General features: G+C 48.5%; 1 protein-coding gene across 2 annotated transcripts in view; it reads right to left on the reverse strand.

Moving 5' to 3' along the window:
• PIK3C2B (phosphatidylinositol-4-phosphate 3-kinase catalytic subunit type 2 beta) overlaps window positions 1-22,945 on the reverse strand; it is a 66,477-nt gene extending 43,532 nt beyond the window's left edge. Inside the window, exons 1-2 of one of the 2 annotated variants that reach the window (XM_036272602.1) lie at window positions 22,893-22,945; window positions 1,384-2,394 (exon numbers count right to left, since the gene is read on the reverse strand). In XM_036272602.1, coding sequence (XP_036128495.1) covers window positions 1,384-2,307 — 924 coding nt within the window. In that variant the 5' untranslated portion in view covers window positions 2,308-2,394; window positions 22,893-22,945. Of the gene's footprint in view, window positions 1-1,383; window positions 2,395-22,892 lie in introns of those variants that run through there. The other variant, XM_036272604.1, reaches the window with a different exon arrangement.
• Between the last annotated feature and the right edge of the window lie 3,766 nt (window positions 22,946-26,711).

The raw sequence follows: 26,711 nt of genomic DNA on the forward strand, positions 1-26,711 counted from the left end.
TCTCAGAGCAGGGCCTTTAAAAAGCCCTGAGCTCTAGAGCTGTCACTTATCCCAGGAGCTGATGTGACTTCAGGGGCTCCATTAGCAGAAGCACAGGAAGGAAGGACCATGTGCTTTCCCAGAGTTGAAAAGGATCCCAATTGCTAGGACACACAGTGGGGAAGCCCCGGTCTCTCAGACAATGTATAAGGAGAAACCAGGGATGGAATGAAGTGGAATGCTCTTCCTACAGAAGCCATCAGCCACGAAGGTGCCTCCTGACCCCTTCCGGAGCAGGGCTTCCATGGCCCAGGGAGAAACACAAAGCATCTTCCAGTCCTACCCATGGGGATGCTGCCGGCACATCCTTAAAGATCAAAGCTGCCCTGGAACCAACCACATGCTTTTGTGTAAATACTTTGCTATTTTATATTATGTACTTATAAAAATGAAATTATTATTGTCATACTACAGGATTTTTCTAAATATTTTCAATGTGAAAAGAGATGGATGGGGGTGATAGTTGCAGAACAATGGGAATGTACTTCACACCACTGCACTACATACTTATGCTTGGTTAAGACAGTAATGTAATGTTATGTATATTTTACCATAATAAAAGAGAGACAGAGAGAGAAAAAGACAGGGAGAAAGAGGACAGGAAGATAGACACTGAAAAACAGAGAGAGAGAGAGAGAGAGAGAGAGAGAGAGAGAGAGAACAACAGAAGGAAAGAGAGACAGAGGAAAGAGGGAGAAAAAGGAGAGAGACAGAGGGAGAAAGACAGAAAGAGACACAGAGAGAGAGAGATAGTGAGAGAGAAACAGAGAGACACACACAGAGAGAAAGAGAGACAAAGATAGAGAGAAAGAGAGAGAACAAGCCAGCTTTGGAATAAGAGACCAGGGCTGTGTGCCTTGGACCATCAGGCAGGGCTGCGGAGGGGCCTGGACCAGGGTCTGGTATTCGGTGATCACTAAACAATGGTTAATATGAGGATTGAGCCTCATCATCATGCAGCATTTTTGGCAAAGGGAAAAGCAGAAGCAACTTACTCCAGTCCATAAGGCCATTGGGACATAGAGTCAACAATGAGTCCCACAACCCCAGTTATGTCCTCACATTCTGAAGCAGGCACACACTAGGAACTAGGACTTTGAAATGCCTGCTCCCAGAAGATACACAAGATACACAAAACTCATCCCTGGAAAGGAGCCATGCCTCTAGGTGTCACTTTTCCTCTCCCTCAACAGGACCCGGGGGCCCATGACAGAAGCAGTGGTGAGGAGAGGACTAAAGGGATGAGTATGTGGCCAATTTGTAACAGCAAAGAAGAAAGAAGGACTATTCTGCTTCTGAAGACATGAGAAAAGGAAGACAGAAGAAACGCAGTGATTTCCTCACCGAAGCTGCCGAAATCCGGTGGTTCTTGCCAGGTGTTCCATTTTTCCGGTTGGCATAGCGAGAGACATAGGTCCGCGGAGGGACCTGGGGGGGCATGGTCTTGCTCCGGGCCACGGGTTTCCCAGGAATGTCCTTGCTGAAGTCCAGGGGCCTCCGGCCCTCCTTCCAGCCTCGGGTGGCATCCTGCACCATCTCTGCATCGTAGGTTGACTTCAAGTTGAGCCGTGTAATCGCATCATTGATGCCATCGTAGTCCACAGATCCCAGCAGGCACCCACCCCCACCTCTTGGCTCCTCTTCTAGGATCTGATGCCCTAGCAATTTGCCTAGAGGCTGTTCAACCAAAGAAAAGGTGTTGATGTCATTGGGCTGGGAGATCTTGGAGGACGATGGGGACCCCTTCCTGGGAGGTAGGGGAGGGGTATCCCAGATAGAGACTCGAGGAGGCAGAGGAGGCGGGGACAGTTTCTTAGAAGAGCCATCGACATCCCCCGGTCTTGGGGACAAAGAGAGCTCCCCATCTGAACCATCAAAAATGTAGAGATAATCTCCAGCCAGGGAGCCTTTGGGCCAGGGATCTGGGCCAGGCTGGGAGCCCTGGGAGGTAGAGTGGTTGGGCAGCTCCTCCTGTGGGGAGAGCGAGTTGTAATTGAGGGTAGGATCAGAGCCAGAAAGACCGCGTAAGAGCTTGAGGTCATTCTGCCTTCCTGCTGGCTTGCTGTAGAAGTCCAGGGCTGGCTCGTCCCAGTTGATGAGAGAGGGGTCTGTGTTCTGCTTGGTTCTGTTCTCCTCCTTGTCATGCCGGAGCCGGGACAGAGCATCATACTCCATCTGTAGGGCTTCAGCCATGGCCAGCTCTTTGCGGCTGATGCCCACTGATTCCAGGGACGTCCAGTGTTCCCCATTGCCCTGAGTCGACGACATAGTGAGGATGGGTATGGAGGAGACAAGGAAGCCTGTTACTTCCTGCCAAAGTCAGGTCTGCAGGGTTGTGGCATGGTGTCTGGGCACCTGCAGGTGAGGGGTAAAAATATCAATCATTCAGTCACAAAGAGAGATGTATTAATCATCTGACTTAGGTGACATCATCTGGGCCTGTTTCTTAATTGCCTACAGCAGATGGAAAGAAACAGAAAGGTGGGGGGGGGGGGGGGAGATACCAAGACAACTTTATCTGTCCATTACAGCCATTCACCCTTCCGTTCATCTATACACGTCTGCACCTCCAGTCCCTGACTTCCCATTCTCATCTCTCACACGGACCCAGAGGAAAAGAGGCATCAGCCAAGAGGAGAAACAGAAACAAGGGCTCCTCAGTCAGTGTAGAGGGGACAGCTCTCAGCAGCTGCTGCTGGGGACTGTGAAATGGTACTGCCACTTTACAACAAAGGCGGCTTCTTGAACAGGTAAACATCCACCTACCATATGACTCACTATCCCTCTCACAGTTACTTGCCAGGAAAATGAAAGCACAGCCCGACCTGTGTGGCTCTGTGGATTGGGCATCCTCCCATGGACTGAGAGATCCTAGTTCAATTCCTGGCCAGGGTATATGCCCAGGTTTCGGGCTGGGTCCCCAGTAGTGGGTGTGCAGGAGGCAGCTAATCCATGTTTCTCTCTCACATCAATGTTTCTCTCTCTCTCCCCTCCTCTCTCTCCAAAAAATCAATTAAAAATATTTTTACAAAAAAGAGAGAAATAAAATGAAAACACGTGTCCACACAAAGATTTATACATGAATATTCATAGCAGTCTTACGTGAAATATCTAAAAATCGGAAACAACCCAAATGTCCACAAATAGGTGAATAGATTTTTAAAAATGTGATGTGTCCACAGAATTGACTATTACTCAGCAACAGAAAGGAATGAATTAATGACACATGCAATATCCAGATGAATCTCATAATAACTTCACTGAGTGCAACAAGCCAGACAAAAGAGTATGAGTATGTAGGATTCCATTTATATAAAACTCTGGAAAAAGAAAACTAACCTACAGTGACAGAAAGCAGGTCAGTGGGTATCTGGGAGGGCTGGAAAGAAGGATGTATTACCAAGGAGCAGAAGGGAACTTTTGAGGATGATGAACATGCTCATTATCTAGACCGTGGCAATGGTTTCACATATGTCAGGACTTCTCAAACTGTATCCTTCAAGTATGTACAGTTTATTGTATGTCAATTATACCTCAATAAAGCTATAAATGAAGAGTACAATAGAATGCTATGAAACAAAACTTATAACTACTCATATTGTACAAGAATCCTCCCAAAATACACCCATGTGAGCAATTAAACAAAGACTTCCAAGGGTGAGACCCAGGTGCCTGATGGAATACAGTTGTGCCAAAAGATCGACTTCTCCAAGGCCATTCGGGAAACCAGGCAAAAAGGCAGGCCCTCCAGGCCAGCTGCCTCTAGCTGCCAGCAGCCCCTTCATTTGCCGCAGTGGTGGCATCCTTTGCCTTAGAAACCATGGCATGAAAGAGACACTGAGCAAACGGCTGTCCTGACGAGGTTAGCCTGGCCCCGCACTTCTCAACCCCGACTGCACGTTAGAAACATTGTGAGAACTTTCTAAAAGTATAGTCCTGATGCCGTGTTCTCCCAAGGGATTCTGATTTAATTGGTCTGCAGTAGGGCACTGGTGTTTTTAAAACTCCCCAGGAGCCCTGGCCGGTCTGGCTCAGCAGTTAGAACATCTGCCAGCGGAATGAAGGGTCTCAGGTTTAATTCCCGGTCAAGGGCACGTACCTGGTTGCAAGTTCAATCCCTGGCTCCAGTTGGGGTCGTGTGGGAGGCAACCAATCGATGTGTTTCTCTCACATCGATGTTTCTCTCTCTCTCTCTCCTTCCCTCCTTTTCTCCCTCCCTTCCATTCTCTAAAAATTAATGGGAAAAACATCCTCGAGTGAGGATTAACAAAAACAAACAAACAACAACAGCAACAAAACTCCCAGGAGATTCTAGTCTGTAGCTGAAGCTGAGAACCACGGGGCCTATGTGTGCACAGTAAGTCCTCAACGTATTGACAGGTTCTCGGGAACTGAGAGTTTAAATGAAACAACATATAATAAAACCAATTTCACCACAGGCTAATTGATATAAACAAGAGTTAAGTTCCTGGGGCACATTTATGGTAACAAAAACATCACCAAACTTCAAACTAAAGACCCAAAACATTTCTAATATTAAACATTGAAATAAACGTGAACTATCCATACATTTAAGAAAGGTGAATGAGCCCTGGCCAGTTTGGCTCAGCGGTTAGAGCGTCGGCCTGCGGTCCGGAGAGACCCGGGTTCGGTTTCCGCTAAGGGCACGTATCTTGGTTGCAGTTTGTCCCCGGCCCTGGTCAGTCGTGCAGGTGGCGACCACTCGATGTGTCCCTTTCACATCGATGTTTCTCACTCTCTTCCTCTCTCTCCCTCCCACTCTACCTGAACAAAAAATGGAAAAATGTCCTTGGGTGAGGATAAAAAAAAAGAAAGGTGAATGAAAACAAGGTAATTATTTTCCAACTCGATTACTCCAGTTCAGGGTCATGGGTGACTGGAGCCTCTCCCAGCAGCTCAGGGTGAAAGTGGAACCCCACCCAGGACAGGATGCCTTTCCATTGCAACGTCACTCACACTAAACCACTAACTTAGACTAGGACAACGTAGACAGGCCAGTGCATCTAACGGTCACATGTTCGGGATGTGGGCGAGAACTGGAGTACTAGGCAGACATGGGGAGAACATGCGAACTCCGGACAGCGGCCCCCGCCAGGAGTCAATTTTATCTTTTCATCAGTGTTATAACAAAATGATATTCGAGAACTTGCTGTATGTGTGTCTTAGATGAGCTTGGGGGAGGTAAGTGTGAAGTGGTCACATCTGACCCTTAGCACCAGCAGCTAAGAAGTTCACAATTTCATTAAATTATCAAAAATTGTACATTCTCCCCACTGGTGTGGCTCAGTGGATTGAGCATTGGTCCGAGCACCAGGAGGTTGCCAGTTCAATTCCTGGTCCAGGCACATGCCCAGGCTGCAGGTTCGATCCCCAGTAGGGGGCGTGCAGGAGGCAGTCGATAGATGTCACTCATAGATCCTTCCATCTCTCTCCCTCTCCCTTCCGCTCTCTGAAATCAATAAAAAAAAATGTGTTTTTAGTTTGTATATTCTATTGTACTGCTTTATGCAGCAGATAATAAATATATGAGGTATGTTCTTCCTCTGGATTAGAAAGTTAAAAACATCAACAGGAAAAAGATCCATATAGATTATTGGTCACAAGTTCCATCAGATCCCAAATGAATTAGCAAACAACAAAAAAGAAAGCAAAATGAGTTAGGAAAAGGATGTACCTTAACCTAAGGTCTCCCACCTACCCCAGAACCCCATGCATCTGTCAGGCACAGGCAAAGAACACTGAAGGCCCAGGGCTGGCTCAGCGAATTTTAGGAAGTAGTTTCTCAAAGCTGAATTAGCCCAAGCCTGTCCTCAAGCACACAGATTTCTCTGCCTATGGAGTTTCTTCACCCTTCAACAGCTTCTTAGAGATTATTATTGTTATTATTGTGAAATATATTTTCACTGATTTTTAGAGAGAGAAACATTGATGTGAGAGAGAAACATCAACTGGCTGCCTCCCCCATGGACCCCAACAGATCAAGCCCGCACCCCAGGCATGTGCCCAACTGGGCATCAAACCAGTGACCCTTCAGTGCAGGGGATGATGCCCAATCAACTGAGCCACACCAGCCAGGGCCTTATAGATTATTTTTCATCTACAGAGGGTAAGAAGCAGTCCCGTCCCCCCACCCCCAGAGAGAGGGAGGGAGCGAGGGGGAGAGAGAGCAAAACATTGATGTGAGACAACCGGTTGCCTCCCACACATGCCCCGACCAGGGCAAAGGGTCCCTGGGCCAACGCTCTAACCACTGAACCACACCGACCAAGGCAAGAGGCAGTCTTTCTATTTGAAATTCAAAGGAATTAGGTGACCAGATAAAGATGACCAGAAAGAACAGAGCTGCCCAGAGCTGGGAAACTGGTTCCAGAGAAAGGAGGTTCCAAGTGCTTTAGCTACGAGACACTAGATAAATGTCCGAGTTGGACTGCGTTTACGCCTTTCAATCCAGACTGGATTTTCAGCTCTGAGCTGGGACAAGCAGAAGAGTAAGAGTTGTTGGCTGTGGCCAGGTAGCTCAGCTGGTTAGAGCATCACCCCCATATGCCAAAGTTGTGGGTTCGATCTCCGGTCAGGGCACATACAAGAATCAACCAATGAATGAATAAATAAGTGGAACAACAAATTGATGTTTCTCTCTCTCTCTCTAAAAACCAATAAATAAAAATAAAAAAGAACAGTAGGGGTTGCCTTAGCCAGACACCATTGTGAAGAAAACACTAGAACGAATCTCAATGTCCTCGTTGAACCCTCATCGTCTCTCACCTGGGCTACAGGACAATAGCCTCTAAGAGTTCTCCCTCTACTGACCTTTCCCTCTCGAAGGCTTTCTCCACAGAGCAGCCAGGGCTCCTTTCTGGGGTGCAAATCTGATCATCTACTCCCAGGTTAAACCCCTTCAAAGGCCCTCTGTCTGATTCCTTTACACGGTCTATCACGGCCAGCATCTCCCTCTCATCTCCAACCATTCATTACCAAGTATTTGACACCTCCGTGATTCTGTCTCTGCTCCTGGGTGTGTCCTTCCCAACACTCTTTGCCTGACTCCAACTTGCCCTTCTCAGGCTTGGCTCAGATTATCATGTTCTTCCGAAAGCCTTCTCTGAACCCCAGATCGAACTAAGGGCTCCTTCTCTATGCTCCCAATAGCAACCTGTACATATCTCATAGTCTTAAAATATTTTATTCAAAATTAGAGGGGTATGGATCTGTCACTCCCACTAAGCTCCTCAAGTTCCAAATTCATTTCATTTCCACTGAGAAAAATGTACTTGAACTGGAATATAAGGGCAGAGTATTCTGGTGGTAAGACTGTTTAGACATGGAGACGGGTGCTCAGAATGCAGGTAGTGTCCTTCTTTGGGGTCCTTCAAACACAGGACTGGTTTTCACCCAATTAGGCCAGGTTTGACATCCATAAAGGCAGGTGGGCTGATGGACAAGACCACCACCCAAAGTGCCTTCTAGTTCTGAGAGCCTTTGATTCCAGCTCATCGAATCCCTTCAAGCTCCTTAGCTCCAGAAGGAAAGGGAAGAAAGTCTGAGGAAGATCCAGCAGGCCCAGCTCCGGAGGCCCTCCTGAGACTGGAATTCAGATGAGGAAAGCTGAGCTACCCGTCTCTAACCACCATCCAACCCCCTAGCTCCTGGCCAGGACACCACCAGACTGTCAGCCACACGGGGGAAGGAGGCCCAGGCTGCTGACACATCTCAGGCCTGGGGCCACGCTGAGAGCTGCCCCTTGCAAAAGGCTCGGGGCTGGGCTCACGGATGCCGAGGGGTCCCTGGTGAGGAGGCAGGACAAACAGCATCCCCCCAGGACCAGGAGAGCCACCCGGAGGTGAAGGGGGAGTTCTGAGCAGAGCAGCAACCAGGCACTGGGGAACTCCAGAGTGAAAGAAGAAAGGCAGGAGCAACCAGTCCCCACAACCTGGAGGTGCAGAGAGAACTCGAGCTGCATTTTCCAGGAGGAAGGGCAGTGCACAAAGTATTTTAGGAATCGGTCTCATGTTTCCTGCTTCCCCCTTCCCTAATTCAGTTCTTTCTCTGCCAGCCTCCGCTGGGCTGACAACTTAGAAACTGTTCTATTCCCTTAGTCCTCAAGGGCTCCTAGGGATTCTGTAAGGAAAGAGGTGGGGTGGATGAGGGCCTGGGTCTCTGCGACTCTGCAGCCCATCCACAAAGAGATGCCTGAGCCAGCACTGCTGGGTCACACAACCCCAGGGAGCACCCACACACTGTGTTCTAAATGAATGACGCCCTTGACCACGACAAAGAAAACCACGTGAATGGCGCCCCCTGGAGTTGTGCGCCTTGGCAGCCCTGGCTGCGTTCTCTTCTAGTATCCATCTCTCAGACAGCAAATGGAGAGCCTCTGAAAGGTCATTTTAGCCAGTTTCACCGCCCGCATGCGCCGCTGGTTAACATTCCCCGGCATGCACATGCACATGCTATTTCTCTGCTTACCCATTTGAAAGAAAGATGCAAACACTTCACCCCTAAATAATTCACCCTGAATCACTTAAAAACTAGGACACTCTCCTGTAGAAACACAATGCGACCCACAGAATTGAACACGAGCACGATAACATGATTTAACATATAGTCCGCATTCAAATGTTCTCAATTGTCACTCGGGAAGTTTTTCAAACATACACATTCCTGGTCCCTCTCCTGAAGGGTCTGATTCAGTGAGTCCCTGGACTAGAATGTTCTAAGCCCCTCAGGAGGTCCAAATGAGCAACCAGGTTTGACCCACAAACTAGGGTTTCAGAACTCCCAGGAAGACAAGGGGGAACTGTGGAAAGGGATCCCCCAAAGCACTGGTCAGCTGGTGAAGTGGACATGCTCAGGGCCGAGCAGGTCGGTGCCAGGGTCTCCGCAGCACCAGGCACCAAACTCAGTCCACACAGCTGCCAACAGATGGCGGAAGGCTGGTGGGGAGGAAATGGGGTCAGGGCTGAGCCACACAATGGTTCAGAGTCAGAGGGTGGAGAGAAAGGAGAACTGGCTCTGTCAGTCCCGGAGCCAGAGAGGGAGGACCCAGGGGCCAGCACTGACGTCAGCTGTGGGTGGACAGGGCTTCCTGCTGTGCGCTGGAGTCCACCGGATCAGCTGCCCTGCTTTGGACGGGTCATCTTCTCCCCATTTTCTGAGCCAAAGAATTGGATCCCAATGGGTGTCGAGTCCCGGCTACGTGCCAGGCACCATGCTGGACCTCTGCGTATTCAGAGAACTGTGGCATAATTCTGGAGAGCTTACGATCTAGCAAAGGTGATAGATAAATCCATGAATATATCAATAAATGTATCAATCCCCCTCCTGAGGCACCGAGCAGGGAGGATATGTTGGCTCATTTTCACTGGGCAGGGAAAATGGAGAGTTATCAACAAGGTGATGAAAACTACAGAGGGTTTCAAGCCCCCAGCCACGGGCATCTCACCTGTTAGTCATTTTTACTAAGGGAAGAAGACAGTTTGAGGACTGCCTCCGGAGCATCTCCTCTCAAGGACAGAATGGGTCAAGGGGTTGGAGGCCATAAAGACTTAATCCCTCTGGCTTCCAGAGTTTCCAGAGAAGACTCCTGACCCTATCTTACCCCCAAGATCTGCACTTACCCACTGGCTTTGCAGCCAGAGACCCCCCACACACACCTCAGCCACACACCTGCTGCCCTGCTCCCACAGCCCCAGCCCTAACAGGGAAGTCCAGCATGTGCTGTGCCAGGAATCCGATTCCTCTAGCAGGAAGGCATATTAAGGTCAGCCCTGGCTAGTGTGCTCAGTTGGCAGGAGTGCCGTCCTACACACCAAAAGGTTGTGGGTTCCATTCCTGGTCAGGGCATATACCTAGGTTGCGGGTTTGGTCTAAGCCCCAGCCTCTGGCTCTCTCTCTCTTTTCCCCTCCCTCTAAAAATCAATGAAAATGTCCTTGGGTGAGGATTTAAAAAAAAAAAAAAAAAAAGGTCAGGTATGCCAGCTCCATGCCTCAAACCAGATGTGCATCTGATCCCTGCTTCCGTACTGAAAACCTACAGGTTTTATATAGCTCCTCTGATGTCAGGCCCATCACTAAACCACACGCACTGACGAAGTCTTCCTCGTATCTAACCTACATCCCCTCTGTGCGGCTCTCACTTAGTCCCAGATGTGGGGAGACAAAGTAACAGCCTGTGTTCTCTTCCCACGCATACAGGCCCTCTCTAGCGTCCTCTCAGCCAAGTTAAAGTGGCTCCACGTGGTCCAGTCTTTCCTACTGGGACTCTCTCCCATCTCTCTTCCCTGGGCCTACCCTGGTCTTTCCAGTAGTGTAAAGCCAAAGTGGATACAAGAGTTGGCAGAGGGTTCTCTGGGTCTTAGGAGAGCAGAGGGAGAGGTGCTAGGAGGCTGTGTGACATGGTCAGATGCAGTTGGGTTTGCATTCAGAGCCCTGGAGTCCCCAATCCTGGCTCAGAAACCATTTGTGCAATTGGTTCTGGTTACTCCCACACATGTCAAATCCCCAGAGATCATAGCTCCCACCACACAGCCTACAGATTTGGAATCTATGAAAAATGTCAGGGGTGAAAGAGGTGAGGCAGTTCGTGGCTCCTCTCAAAATTTTCCTTCCCAGAGCTGACGATTTAGATGGCAGGACCAGCTGAATGGAACCTTTTGCAAAGAGGAAAGAAAGGTCTTGGCAGTGTGTGGATTTCCAACCCAGGAACCATCCCATGAGCCAGAGCAGCCACATCTCCTGTCTGGTCCACTTCCTGCCACCCCCTCCACCTGGCCTCAGCCACAGCAGCCCCAAGAGCCAGCTCTTCCAGTTCAGATCCCCAAGGTTCCCTCCAAAGACCATGGTGGGTGGGAATGTAAACGGGTGCAGCCAGTAGGGAAAAACAATATGGAAGTTCCTCAAAAAAGTAAGAATGGAACAACCATATGACCCAGCAATTCCTCTTCTGGATATTTACCTGAAGAAATCCAAAACAGTAATTCACAAAGATATATGCACACCCCCCCCATGTTGATTGCAGCATTACGTACAATAGCTAAGATATGGAAACAAAATAAGGGTCCATTGACAGATGAATGGAGATGTGGTACATGTATACAATGGAATATTATTCAGCCATAAGAAAAGATGGACACAGAGGGCAGACCACATGAGGACACAGAGAGAAGACGGCCATCTACATGCCAGAAAGGCCTTAGGAGAAAGCAACCCTGCCAACACCCTGATCTTGGGTTTCCAGCTCCAAAACTGCACTGGGCTCCACACCTGGCCCTTGCTGATGTCTAGAGCTCCAATGAACCGCTGTCCTATAACAGCTCTGCAGGGAACACAGACTCTCAGCTCAACTGACTGTTCACCTATCTGGAAGATGAAACACACTCTTTAATCTGCGCTGTATCACAATACAAGCTGGTCACAAGGGAGTCCTTGCTGAAAATCGACCAACTCCTAACACACAATCATTTTTTAAACTAATTAATTTATTATTTATTTATCCTCACCTGAGGACATTTTTCCTTTTTTTTTTTTTTGGTACGTGCCCCTAGTGGGAACCAAACCCGGGACTCTCTGGTCCACAGGCCGATGTTCCAACCCCTGAGACAAACTGGCCAGGGCCATTTTTCCATTTTTTGTTCAGATAGAGTGGGAGGGAGAGAGAGTAAAAGAGAGAGAGAGAGAAACATCGACATGAAAGGGACACATCAAGTGGCTGCCACACGCACAACCAACCAGGGCTGGGGACAAATTGCAACCGGGGTACGTGCCCTTAGTGGGAATCGAACCCGGGTCTCTCTGGACCGCAGGCCAACGCGCTAACTGATGAGCCAAACTGGCCAGGGCCAATCATTTTATTTTTAATATTTTTATTGATTTGGAGAGAGAGAGGGAGAGAGAGAGAGAGAAACATCGATGTGAGAACAGAACATCAAGGGGGGATGGAGCTCACAACCTGGACATGTGCCCTGACCTGGAATTGAACCAGCAACTTTTTGGTGCACAGGATGATGCCCACCCAACTGAGCCACACAGGCCAGGACCACAATCATTCGTTCATTCATTCGTTCAATCCTCATCCAAGAATATTTTTCTATTTATCTTCAGATAGAGTGGGAGGAACGGAGAGAGAGGGAGAGAAACAATGATGTGAGAGAGACATTGACTGGTTGCCTCCCGTGCGACCTTGACCAGGGCCAGAGACACACTGCAACCAAGGTACATGCTCTTGACTGGAATCAAACCCATGACTCACTGGTCCGCAGGCTGACGCTTTAACCACTGAGCCAAACTGGCCAGGGCAGGACCACAATCATTTTAGAGCTTCCAGTAGAAACTTTGTCTCCAGAGGAGGTGGCCCTTGCAAAATAACCCCTCGAAGGCACAACTGGCACCAGAGCACAAGACCACAAGACTCCTCATTATCTTGTTCCTCGTACAGCATCTCTACGTACCGTACATGTTAAATGTTAAACCACCTCTGGACTGTACATGTTAAATGTTAACTATCCTGTGCCCACCAATGTAAAAGAAGTACGTGTCTCTCCATTTGTTCTGTATCCCATCTTAGAGATTTCCCAGCTTCGCTTTCTCCTATCTCTTTAATCTACCAACGGATTTCATGTAGCCTTCCTTATGTCTTCTTTTATTCTAAATGCATAAAAAGAACTACAAAACTACCACTCTCCAGAGCATTTTCTCAATGTGTTGAGATCTTGCTTCCAGGCATGCCCTGAAAAATTTGGCTCAAATAAACTCTTATAAACTTAAAAAAAATTATTTGCAACAACATTAACAAACCTAGAAGCTATTATGCTAATTAAAATAAATCAGATTGAAAAAGACAAAACAGCCCTGGCTGGTGTGGCTTAGTTGGTTGGGCATCGTCCCATGCACCAAGGGGTTGCTGATTTGATTCCCAGTCAGGGCACATGCCTGAGTTGTGGGTTGCAGGTTGCAGTCTTGAACCCCAGTGGGGGGCATGTAAGAGGCAGCCGATCAATGTTTCACTCTCACATCAATGTTTCTCTCTCTCTCTCCCCAAAAATCAATAAAAATTACTTTAAAAAAAAGGACAAAACATACGATTCCACTCATATGTGGAATATAAAACAAAAAAAGTAACAAATGAACTAACAAAACAAACACACAAAAAGCTCATAGATATAGAAAACAGAATGTTAGTTTCCAAAGGGGGGGGGTGAAGTGGGTAAAAGGAGTCAAATACATGGCAACGGAAGGAGACTAGACTTTTGATGATGCGCACAAAACAGAGTACACAGATATCAACTATAATGTTGTACACCTGAAATTTATGTTATTAACCAATGTTACCCTATTAAAAATTAAAAATTTTAAATTTTTTTTTAAAAGAAAAAGAATTACTGCCCACTTCCTCAGCCTTCCAGAGAAAGGTAGTGGGACAGGAATGGGAGGGGTAAGAGGAACTCCCAGGATGAACTTCCCTTACCCATCTTGGCCCCCAGCTGAGGGGACTCCTGAAGAACCTTCTTCATAAACAACTTTCTTACCAGCACAACCTGCATCAGAAAATGAACCCCAACATTTCCAAGCAGCAACATCGAGGAAACCCCAGTCTCTCTGATGGTACTGTAGGCCCCATGAAGTGTAAGGCCCTCTGGGAGGACGTAAGAACATGGGTGCGTGAGGGATGGGACATGGCAGCCCTCGCCAGTCTTTGCCTCTCCCTGCCTCAGCACCTCACCTTTGCTTCACAGGGCCATTTGCTTCCTGCACAGCAGGAGCTCCTGCAAGGCCCAGACCGGCCTCTGTCACCTCCATCTGAACCTGCAGACCAGCTCACCCAGCTCATGCCCTGTGGAATCCAGTTCTCCGGGATTCCTTCTGGGGGCTGGGAAAACACCCTGGAGGGGACTAGCCCATGAAGCAGAATCCAGAAAGTAGGTCACAGCTGTTCCCATCCAGGTGAGGCACCAAACCCAGGACAGAACATGTTCTGTCTGGAGGACTCACAGGAGAGAAAAGAGAAGAAGCAGGGCAGATCCCCTCACGCTCAGGTTCGGTCTTGACACCCTACATCCTCAAGTGCTGGGCAGGGCTAACCCATCAGAGTCTGCAAGGAGCAAGGAGGCACCTCAAACATGGCCCCACCCCATGCAAGGGGACAGGATGTATCTCAGATGAACTGCAAAGGCCGGGTAGCTCAGTCAGTTAGAATGTTGTCCTGATACACCAATGTTGCAGGCTCAATCTGCACATACAAGAATCAACCAATGAATGCATAAATAAGTGGAACAACAAATGGATGGATCTCTCTCTCTCTCTCTCTAAAAATCTATCTACATACATTTAAAGGCACTGGACTAACCAGAGTGCACCGAATAATGCCAGTGTGACCATCCTCCAGAAGGACACCTTTGCTGGGGATTAATGCTCTGATTTTTAGGGAGTGTCTCGAATTCATTCAATTATAACAATTCTATGGTTGTTTTCTAGTAGAACCTCTCTTAGACATCTGAATGGTTGTCTGTCTCCTCCATGACAGGGTCCTCCTGTCTTTCAGAGGTGAGGAGAGTGAGGGCCACTAAGGGTCACCAACTTCGCGCTGGTATCACACTGGAAAAGGGTCCAGAGAGCCGACACTCAGAAATCATCTCGGCCCCAGCCCTGTGCTCTCTCAACAAGTACACACTGGGCACAGATGTGCTAAAACCCTAGGACAAGAAGGACCCCGGAAATTAGTTTCTGGAATGATGCTACACAGAGTAGAGAAGGTGGGGCCAGCAGCTTGGTGTGATAGCAGTATCTGTGGGAAGAGGGGTACAGGGGGGGACTGCCTATCAGCCCTGGTTGGAGAGCCAGTCGACAGGGACACACTGTGTGGGAGGTGGGCTGCTAGCAGTTGGCAGCCACCTGCTTGGCTTGGAGGAGGGTGAAAGAAAATTAAGCAAAAAACAGTAAGCCAGCCATCCATGCGAACCTCCAAGAAGCTGAAGACCTGCTCCCACAGCATGCCCAGGGCAAGCTCCATCCCTCCCTCTGGGCAAGGAAGCTCTGTACCACTGTCCACAGCCCTGCCTACTGTCCTTCTGCCACCAGAGTTCCTAAACCAGCTATCTAGACATGTCTGAAAAGACAGTATCTTCAATTAGTGCTGATTCCCCAAAGAAAGAGGGACCCAAAGCCATGGTAACCACACAAATGGCACACACCCCTCCCCCTCCTCCCCCCAGCTCACTCACTCCCTCATCAGCTCCTTGGGGACAGGAAGCTAGCCTAGACACCATGAAGTTGTGATCTTAGTACTGGCAAAAAAGTCTGCAAGAAACAGACGGAAGGTTGAACTCAGAAAAGAGAGGAAATAGGACCTTCAGCTCCAAGGGGCAGCTGTGGGCCTTCGCTGTCCACATTCTAACACCCTGGGGGCAGCACAGAGAGCACCAGGGATGGAGGCCCCTTGCACAAGACCACCTGGCTCTGGCAGGCCTCGCGGTGGTTATTGCCTAAGTCAGAGCTGAGTGGAGAAGCCCTGGGGTACCCACAGAGCAGGACGGGAAAGGACAGAGGTGCCAGCTCTCAAGCAGCCCCCATCTTTCAGCCCAGAAAACAACACACAAACAAAACACCACCAAACATCTGATACTAATTTACACCTGGGTGTTAGAGGCCTAGGTGTCAGTCCCTCCCTGGGATATTTGCATTTAAAAAGCAGAGTCTGAGAGGAAGAGTGCTCAGACCAAGCCTCCTAGCAGTGGCTGGGGAAATGTCTAGTGGTGCTGGGAGGGATGGTCCCTTAAGGTAGGTGGGTGGGTCCCTGGTGTAGGCTGTGCCTCTCCATGGCCTCCCCTGGTCTCAGCTCCTAAACCCCGGAATCTCTTGCCCCTCTCCAGAACACAAGTCCCCCCAGTGCTGCCCACCAGGCGGCTTGTCCTAAGTCACTGACCCCTCCAATCCCTGGCCTTGGCTATTGTTAGCCAGCCTGAGCCAGGCAGCCACCAGGCATTCCTCAGTTCTCCACTATTCCTGGTAGCCGGCTGGCCGGAAGGATATGCTCTCAGGGCAGCCGACCCAGGGGAGGACAGGGTCTCTATCTTATCAATATCAAAGAAGAAACCCCACTGGGGAAGCAGAACCCTAACAGGAACTGAGAAATGAGATCCTCTCTGAGATGGCCTCGTAGTGTCCAGAATCCCCAAACTACAGGGGAGGGAATTACTTAGATGGGGGGACTGGGAAGGGGGCAGCAGGCAGTGGTCCTGATGGTGCCAATCACAGGGGACCCAGCTTTGGCTCTCCCATCAGCCTGGTCACTCCTAGACCTGTCCCAGTGGTCAGTCCAGTGCCATCAGCCCAGCTCATCTGCATGTACAGTCTGGTATAGACCCCATGCCCTATTTCCCAGCCCACTGGGCTCAGGGCCTCAAGACAGCCATGGGTGCAGCTGGAGGTGCCTTTCCCTCCCTCCTGCTTTCTCTCTCCCATCGCCACCCTAACTCAAGAGCCTCAGAAGCCTTCCCTGGCCAACCCTTTCAAACTCTCCTCACCTTCTTACTCTCCGTGTCTCCTTAACGCTCTGATGCTGTGTGCGTGACATGACTGATGAAAATGCTGGCCTGGTGTCTAGGGCACAAGATGATGAATTTCCTAAGTAGGAAGTGACGTAGGGGCGGGGGAGTCAAGCACAGAATCATGTCAGTTGGTCTTATTGCTGCTCTGAACGTGCCCTGATGCCTCTCTCCATCACTTTGCACAGCAAGGTCCCAAGGGAGACAGAGGTTTCCTGAAGAGAGCACCTACGTCTATACCCGGCAAACTGGACCCTCAGCAGAGAGGTGAACCAGCTGCCCCCCTAGCACAGTGTCGCACTCACATTCCACCGGCCCCATCTTCATGACCCTCACTCACGTGACCCTCACTCAGGGCCTGCCACGGTGGCAACAGTCAGAGGCCATCCTCAGCAGGTACTGGCTGACATGCTTGTAGCCGGATCTGCAGCCGGGGGTGACTGCACGTGCAGGCACATGGGAGCCAACAGTCCGCAGGCACTTTGCTGAACTATGATTACAGGTAACCTAATCACCACTACAAAGTCTAAATTAGTACCTCCAGAGCTTGGTCCACTTTTCGTGACTAGAGTGTTTTGGTGGAAGGGGAAGAGGGCAAGGAAGCAGGGAGGGGGCGATGAGGGAGGGAGGCTGAGTACATGAGCATCACAGAAACAGAAGGAAGGAAACAGACCTATTGTTTGCCTCTGGTATTCCGTGCCAGGTATTACCTTGTTTATTCCGCACAGCAGTCCTTAAGTGTGGATATTATTATCCTTACTTTATGAATGAGGACACTAGAAAACAGGAAAGGGATTGAGTAGAATGCTCAAGGTCAGACTAGTAAATGAGAAAATCAAGAGTTGAACTGAAATTTGTTGGAGGTCACCATTCAGTACTTTTTCCATCCTGCCAGAGACCCAGACACAGCACATTTTACCAAAGGTTCAAGCTGATGTGGAAGATTATCTGGACACACCCCCCCCCACATTCTCCCCCACACCACAAAACACTTCTCCACCTTCCCCACCCCTCAGAAAACAAGCAAATGAATAAACAAGAAAAGAAAACACCCAACCCAGCTTTGCAGATGAGAGGAGCAACGACCAAGGCGGAGACATCACTCCTCTGAATCACAGAGCTGGTCAGCGGTAGCCACGTGGGACCAGAAGCAGGTCCCAGACCCTCCTGCCAGTGCTCTTTCCACACTGAGCCACAGCCAGTCTTTTTACCCAATTCTCAAAACCCTCCAGGGAAGGGGAGCCCCCAGCCTTCCTGTCTCCATCTTTCTCAAATTGATCCATTCCTTTTCAAGCTTCTTATTACTTTCACAAGTGAAATATTAGGCACCAGAAGGTTATTATCCCTTTCTCGAACCTGAATGATGAAAAGAGCCTCCTAGTCTGTCTCCCCTGTGCTCCTCTGCCAGCATGGCCCTCCTGCAGCCGGCTCTGGCCCTATCCTTCTTCTGATGAAAGGGGTTCTGCCTCTTCCCTTCCCTATCAGATACTCAAGACTCCCCACACTGAGTCCCCGCCCAGCCCCCTACATGTCCCCCAAATGCTGATGGTTCTTAACCATTCTCCAGGGCCCCAAGTTCTCCCATAGAACTTCACTCCTGCTAGTGCCTCCTGGAGTCCTCTTGCCTTCTAAGGAAAACCTGCTTTTATAGCCTTCTCTCATCTCCTATGACTACCACTTTGTTTTCGTCCAAATATCTCTAACATTTTTAGTGCGTGCCCAACTGGTGTGGCTCAGTGGTTGAGCGCTGACCCATGCACCAAGAGGTCACAGGCTTAATTAATTCCTGGTCAGGGTACATGCCCAGGTTGTGGACCCAATCCCCATTGGGGGGCATGCAGGAGGCGGCCAATCGATGTTCTCTCTCATCGATGTTTCTATCCCTCTCTCCCTCTCTCTTCCTCTCTCTCTAAAAATCAATAAAGAAAAAAATAAAAAATAAAATAAAATTTTTAGCGTGTCCAACTGCATTTACATTGTTTTGTATTATCCCTACTAGTGATCAGAATAAAATTATCTTTCATCCATGTTTAAAAGCACTTTCATAGACATTAGCCCATTAATCTTAAGAATAAAAATGGCCCTGGCCGGTGTGGCTCAGCGGTTAGAGCGTCAGCCCACGGACCGGAGAGTCCTAGGTTCGGTTCCCACTAAGGGCACATACCTCAGTTGCAGTTTGTCCCCGGCCCAGGTGGGGGTCGTGTGGGTGGCAGCCACTGGATGTGTCTCTCTCATATCAATGTTTCTCTCTCTCTTCCTCCCTTTCTCCCTCCCGCTCTATCTGAAGATAAATGCAAAAATGTCCTCAGGAGAGGATAAAAAAAAAGAATAAAAATGACCTCTTAAGTATCTTGTCTTCCCCACGCTGCTCAGCGCAGGGCTGTTAAAGGCTGGGTTCTGAGGGTGCTCTGACCAACCCAGAGAAGAGTAAACACCTTCGTGCGGTAGGAGCAGAGATTCCGAGGCTCAATGAGGATGGAGAAGTTGTCATTTACTTTTCCAGGTAGATACCCCACAGCATTTATTAGATTCTCAGAGTTTAGAGACCCACAAAACATTAAGCACTCGGATCCTAGCTTCTGTACTTCTATGAAATGTTATCCAAGGTTACAGCAAATTTGGGGCAGCCATATGGCAAATGACTGATACTGAGCTTATAGGATTACCCCATTCCACAGAGAAACTCATCCATTCACTCACATTACCTCAGGGTCAGGGATCACACTGAATTCCAGTTTGTATTCCTAGGGTTTAGCACAAACCTGCTATTGAAGGATGATAAAATTAACTGTAACCACCACCATTTACTGAGCCCTTGCCATGTATCAGGCACTGTTCTAGACAGTTCATTAATGAACTCAGTTCATTTATACAACAACCTTTTTTTCCCCTGGTACTATTATATTTCCCATCTTCCATTTGAGGAAACAAAAGCACAGATACATTAAGTCACTTTCTCAAAGTTAAACAACTTGTCCAGATTTTGAACCCAAGAAATCTGACCCCAAAGCCATACTCTTAACCACATGCTGTTTTTATACTGTCAATGAATGAATGAATGAATGTGAGAATGAAAGAGCAGAGGCACTGAAGATGCTCCATTTCTTAAAAACACAGTGTTTTTTTTAAAAGAAATTAATGTATTGATATTCATAATTATAACAACAGTTACCACTTATTGGAGTTACCACTTATTGGAGTTAGTCATGTGCTCCATGGATTACACACATTATCTTCATTTATATTTAACAGATCTGGGATTAGATATTTACCCATTTGTATTTTATGTTTTCCATCACCATTTATCCCTTATATGCCCTCTTCCACCTCCAACACCCCCCCCACCCCCCGCCATCACCACGCTGTTGTCCATGTCCATGAGTTTTTTTTGGTTGTTGGTTTTTTTTGCTCACTCCCTCCATTCCCCACCAACACTCCCCGAAAACCGGTGTTTGTTTAATCCTCACAACAAACCTGTCCGGTTGGTTTTTTTGTTTCTTTTTATCCTGACGACATGCTTAGAGAGAGGAAGGGAGAGAGAGAAAGAGAGAGAAAGAGATCAATGTGAGCCAGAAACATCCATCAGTTGCCCTCTGTTCTTCTGTACGTGTCCTGACCGAAGATAGAACCCACAACCCAGGCATGTGCCCTGACCGGGAATCAAGCTGGCAACCTTTCGGTGCACAGTACATCACTCACTCAACTGAGCCACACCTGCCTGGGCTGAAGATGCTCTGCTGGAGGAACAATTAACTAACCATTAATGAACCCACCCCATATTATCCACAGTTATCACTAGAGTCCTTCTCCAGCCTTCCTGGAGTTCAGAGAACATCTACAAGTAGCTTCCTGATCTGCCAGTAGAGAACACATTTGTTCTTTCCAAACATTATCTGACAGACTTGCATCCCTTTGTGATCACATCTCCTTCCACAGATGACTGTCAGAAGAACACTTTCTGTTGTCATCTGGTTCTTGGGGAAGCCCCACCCCATTCAGAACTTGGGCCTCATTGACTTTTTCTCACAGGTCCAGTGAGCGCAGCACAGGAGGAATCCTGGCCTAGATTCAAACCTCAGCTTCTCTCTAATTATATAATCTTAGGCACATTTCTTAATTTTTAGTTGGACTCTAAACCTAATATAAACCTCAGTTCTCCCAACAATAAAGGGGGAAAGAGACAATTTCACCATCATCCATTTCCTCCATGGTTGCAGAAAGAGGAAAATGCGGTTAATGTTTTCAAAGCGACAGGTGGATGGGCATTTGATGTCAGTAGCTAACCTCCTGCCTTTCTTGGTATCTGAATCTTTGTTCAAGTAGCTCCCTTCCCCCTTCCTTACTGCAATCATCTGCCACAGCACAGTCAAAACTGCACTTCAGGGAATTTGCCAGCCCCCTGGAACCACTCTTATCTTTCAAAGTCTCTTGTCAGGGAACTGTATCTACCACCTTTTCTCCCTGTTGGCTTGAGTAGAGCTGTTCAGCCTGAAGGACCATAGACATGAGACACCTGCAAAGCACCAGGCCCAGGTGGGATAAGGGAACCACAGAGTGGGAACCAAAGGCCCACCAGATGTGGGAGATATGCTAGAGCATCACCTGGTCATGGCAAAGACCACAGGTTGTCCAGGCCACTGGGCAACCCCAAAGGAGCAGCACAGGGAAAAGCCTGAGGTCTTCCTCACCCCAGCACACCCTGCAGGCCTCCCTCACCATGCTTCAGGAAGAGGGAAATGGACAAGCTCCCTCTGGCCAGGGCTGAAGAGCTTGATCAGATGCCGGCACACACACCCCCATGCACACTCAGCACGAAATTCAGAGACGTGGAAATGAAACCTTGGGCTCACCCAAAGACCAAAGGAGCGGCCACCATCTCCTCAGATGCTGGATGCCAAGCAGAGCTATAAAATGTGCCTCGACTTAATTTTTCCTTGGACACGATTCCAGATAGGACCGCCAGGCTCCAGAGGAGCTGCAATTCCTAAGTCTCAGAACTGCTCTGCTCTGGGTTCCTCAGCTGGAGCTGGGGAGGGGGAAGTATTTGGGGATCAGAGTTGCTACCTCCTGGGCCATTTCTCTTCCAATATCTTTCCAAGGTCCAGTGAGGCAATAGAGTAAATTTTCATTCAGTGACTGCTACAGTATTGTAATTCAGTGCAAATTGCTTACATCTGCTTGGCCATGTCTCAGGTGGTTTAGAGAGAGGAGGCGCAGTGTTGGCCCACTTTGGGGAGCGGGAGTAGCTATGTGCTAAAGAATCTGGTGCCATGCTGGGACCAGCCGGCCTATGGTACAAATTCCCCAGTGGAATAGAGAAAAAACATCAGGACAGCTGGAGACAATAGATTCCATCCCAGGCTGCCTGGATAGGGACAGGGAAAGGGGAACCACAAAGACCCCCAAAGGGGATGAAGATAAAGGGAGAGAAAGTGGCCGGAAAGAGCAAAAGCAATGGCAGATTCACCACACACACACACACACACACACACACACACACACACACACAGAGTCCTCAGTCAAGGAGGGTGTGTGCACTCAGCAACCTCTTCCCACCACCCAGGACCCTGCCAAGCCCCTGGACTCCCCATTCTACACCACCCCAACCCAGCTGGGCAGCCTCCCCCTTGGGCTTCCAGCTGCTGCATGGTTCCCCAGCATCAAAGCCACCACAGTCGCGAGCTGAAAATGACTGACAATGACTCCAGGAGAGCAGCGCCTCTCTGGAGGGCTCAGAACTCGGGCCTGAGGGTCCCTCTCCCTCTCCCGGGCTTTTTCCTTTTGCTGCAGTATCCTTATAAGGGAGAAGCCAGACTACCATCCGTCTAGCTTTTTTAAAAAAATGTAAATATTCCCCAGGCTAGATGATGACTTTCAACCACTGCACGAGAAAGCACCCCCCCCATAACCTTCACTCCGGGCCAGGTTTGCTTTTTAATTCTTATCTTAAATAACCAACTAACCAACCCCCCAAACCACTGGTTTGGTTCAGATCACATAGCAGTTGGGAGCCAGGAAGTGTGTTTAGAGGGGAAGAGCGGCCCGGGGTCTCGAAATGCCCCCAAAAAGCTGGAGGTGGGTGGCGGTGGGGGGTCGACAACCTGCTCCGCGCTGCGAGCTGGAGCTGTCGCCTCACGGCATCAGCGGTTCAGCCCGCGCGGGCACCCTCGGTTCCTGCCATTGTTGCGTCTCGGCTGTTGCCATGTTGGAGGGACAGCCCTTGACCTCCACTCGCTCCATGCAGGGCCACCTGCAGCCCCTGGGCGGTTGCTCTCAGCCCGGCGTGCGTCCTACCTGTGCTCCCCGCCGGCTCTCCAGCGAGACCCGGCCACGACGGCGGCAGCTCGCCCCGCAGCTCCTCCGGGCGGCCCCGGCTCCGGCCCCGCGCTGGCCGAGCGGCCGCGCACAGCCCCCCCGAGCCGCCCGCTCCGGGCTCCGCGCGCTAGAGCAGTGGGGAGGCAGGGAGGGACGCCGGAACCAGCTCGAGGGAAAGAAAGTCCTCTGGCCGAGAGCGTGCGCAGCCCGCAGTCAGGCAACCCTGCCTGAGACAATAGCCAGAGCAACGAGCAAGAGCAGAGAGGCCATCTCCCGGGGACCCGTCGCACTGCACCGCGACGCGAGGTTCGGCCAGACCTGCCAGCGGGCGCAGGACGGGACAGCACAGGACGCGCGGCCGCCGCGCGCCAGCCCCGGCTCCGGTCCCAAGCTGGGCGGGTCCGCAGCTCTGCCAGCCTTCCAGCCCTCCCCCCTTCCCTTCCAGCCCTCCCCTCCCATCCCTCTGTCTCTCTCCTCCACCCCTCCCCTCCCTCGCTCCCCTACTCCCTCCTCCCCTTCACTCCCCTCCCCCTCTCCTCCAGCTCCCCTACTCCTCAACCCGGCTCCTCTACCCGCTCTTCCCCCCCCGCTCCCTCCTCCCCCCCTGCTAGTGCGCCTGGAGGAGAACCACACCAAGTTTTGCTTGGAAAACCCAAGAGCCAAGATTTCCACTTCCCACTTGGGTGAGGGTTTGAGAAATTTCCCAAATTGGTAGGTTAGCCCGAAAGAGCCCCTATTTGAGGTCTGAGGTCGGGGTCGGGGTCGGGGTCGGGGTCTGGGGAAGCTGTGTGGTCGTTGTCACACTCGGCCTCTTTGGTTTTTCTGTTAGCCCAAGTGGGTGGTCAGATCTAAGCTTCAGAATAGGAATCGCTACATGGGGGTGGGTCCTCCAACTCAACTATGGTAGGAAAAAAATCCTCTTTCCTACAACATGTTGTATTTAACATTTTGACCCTAAGTACCTTTCTTTGAGTGGCGGTCTCTAGAATTTTCCAAGAGGCTACACCCAAAAGAAACTTGTAGTTGACCAGCTCCTTATTTGCATTTGGTTTGCATAACTATGATCTATGATCTCCAAGTACATTTTCCTCAAAACATGAGTCTTGTTTCCCCCAGAATTCTTCTTTCTTTCTTGCCAGACTATAAAGATCAACACCTGGTTCTCAGCCTTCCTCCTCTGAAATTTCCTTCAGGTATCCAGAGTCTAGATTCCTGGCCTCCTTCAGACGCCCAGGACTCCCCAGCCAGGGTTCCCATGAAAACATCTGTCAACCTCCCCCTTCCCTGGTTTCAAGGAACTATTTGTTAAAGTGCTTCCATTACAGTCTGTTTGGGGTTCACCAGGTTAAAAAAAAAAAAAGACAAAGGTGTCAGAAAAACCTTTTTTCAATGTCCTCATTATTATGAAACTGCAACAAACTCAACACAATCCTTAGATTCATAGAATAATAGAAGACTCCAGAGCTCAGTAAGGATAACTGTTGGAAAGGGAATTTGAATGCCTAAAGGAAGTCCTCCAAATCCCTGTGCAAGCACAGTTGCAACTCCAAGGTGCAACCACTTAAGCTAATGCTTGCTGTCTGGAGTAAGTACTGTCAGAATCCAGGTGAAAAAAAATAGGGTCACTGAGAGAGCAAGGAGGGAGAATTGCAAGGGCATGCCTTTCTTGCTCTACAACATTTCCCAGCTCTGATACAGAATTGACAGTGATTTTTAAAAGACAGATGAGTCTGATGAGTAAGAGGATAAAAAGAATCTCTAAAAATTAGTGGGGAAAATTAAGCTTAAAAATAGAAGGGGTAAACAGCTTGGTACTGGCACAAGAACAGACATAGGTCAATGGAACAGAATTGACAGATCTCAGAGGGGAGGGTGTGGGGAGAGGGGGGACTGGAAGAGATGAACCAAAGAACATATATACATGTATGCATGCATAGCCCATGGACATAGACTACTGTGATGAAGGCCTGGTGTAGGGCAGGGGCTGGGTGGAGGGAAGCAAAGTGAGGGGAAATGGGGGACATCTGTAATACTGTCGACAATTCAAAAAAGAAAGAAATAGGGAGTGGTCGTCAAATATAGAATCTGCCAGTTTAGACTGCCCTCTACTGGGAGAATTAAGTTCAACAGTCTTTGTGAAGTGAGAAGCTTGAAGAAGCACTCACTCCAAGATGATCTCATGCTAAATAAGGTACAAGATAGCATTCCTGGTGTTGTTTGTAATGCTACATAGGAAAAGCTGATTCGGCTCACGTGACATCAGATGGGACTTTGCAATGTTAATAAGCTAAATTTTCAAACTTAGCTGTTGGCTATTGCATGAAATTATTCTCTTTAGCCTGAAGTAAACCTGTCAGCTGTCTCCAATCTGTCGCTCTCTCTTCCTCCAGTCCAGCCAGGTGCATGTATTCACCAGCTCCCCTACCCCCAAACAGAACTTGCGCTCCCCACTTTCCTTCCAGACTTACCGTTTTTTCCTCCACTGTGCTTAGCTCACTGCTTGGGAAATAGTAGGTACTCACAATAAGCAACTTGACGGATTAATCTCATTCAGTCTATTTGATTTGAAGCAGCTGGTTTATTCTCCAGAAGGAAAGGGAATACGACGTGACAAAGTCATAGGAGAGGAAAAAAAACCTTGAAGGCCCCTTTATTCTTGCCCTTTAACTCTCTTCCTTCAAATTAGGTAGTACACACCCGAAACTAATATTATATGTGAACTATAATTGAAAAATAAAATACTTTAAACTGTTTAAATGTTAAGTATAATAAATCTTATTCATAAAAAGAGAGCAAAAAGTTTTTCCATATCTAACACAGTGGGTATTCAAGAAATGTCTGAATAAATAAATTAATATCTGCCTGGCTCATTACAATTTCTTTTGTACACATCTCTGATCGTGTGTTTTCCTTGCTAATTCAAGGATCCCTAACTTCATTTTATAATCCATGATTTTCTGTCCATTCTCATCTCCTCCACTCTTGTACTTGAATTCTTATTACTGCATTTATTACTTTGTTACAATTGTTTGCTTAAATATCTGCCTTCTTTCCTAGACTGTGAGTAGAATCTTCCACTCTAGAGCTAGCATGGAGTCTAAGCAATAACAGATGATCAATACATGTCTGTCCAAGTAAATCATTCCTTCCCTCTGCATTTTCAGTCTGTCACTTCTAATCTTATTCACAGTGGGAAAAGTAACAGAGTGGTAAATTTTTAGATTTAGAAGGCATCTTACAGGTCATCTAATCAATTTCCCTCTTTTTATAAATGTGGAAACCCAGGCCTGTTCAGGATCACATTATGTGTTGGTCTTTGTTCTGAAAGAATCAGGCTATTATAGGAAAGAAATTCCTCTAGCTGAGGCTGAGCTATTTTGTTGTTCATTGTTTTCAGGACCCTCAAGTTTCCAAAAACAAGAATGAATTCCCTTATCAGGCCTTGAAATTTCATAATCTTGTGTCCCACACCCTATGCGTCAGGGTTGATAAAACCGATTGTAGGAAAAACTGGGCTAATCTGAAATTTGTATTTTTAATACTGTATATTTCTCCCCCTGGTGCACACTTATATTACTTTAGAAGGATTCATTTTGAGTCTGACTTGAAATTGCAACATATCTGGAAAAGGGGGAAAGGCAAAATATTAATCAAAATCTGATTTAAAGGTCTAAAACTCCCTTATCAAACATTTCCATAGTCACTTCTATTTTCCTATATTAGCTCCTCTATTCATGAATCAAATGTTATCTTTCCTTCTTTTGTGCTCAGGAATGCTTATCTAATGGTTACATCATC

This window comes from Molossus molossus, unplaced genomic scaffold (assembly GCF_014108415.1).
Source record: "Molossus molossus isolate mMolMol1 unplaced genomic scaffold, mMolMol1.p scaffold_m16_p_20, whole genome shotgun sequence".
NCBI lineage: Eukaryota > Metazoa > Chordata > Mammalia > Chiroptera > Molossidae > Molossus > Molossus molossus.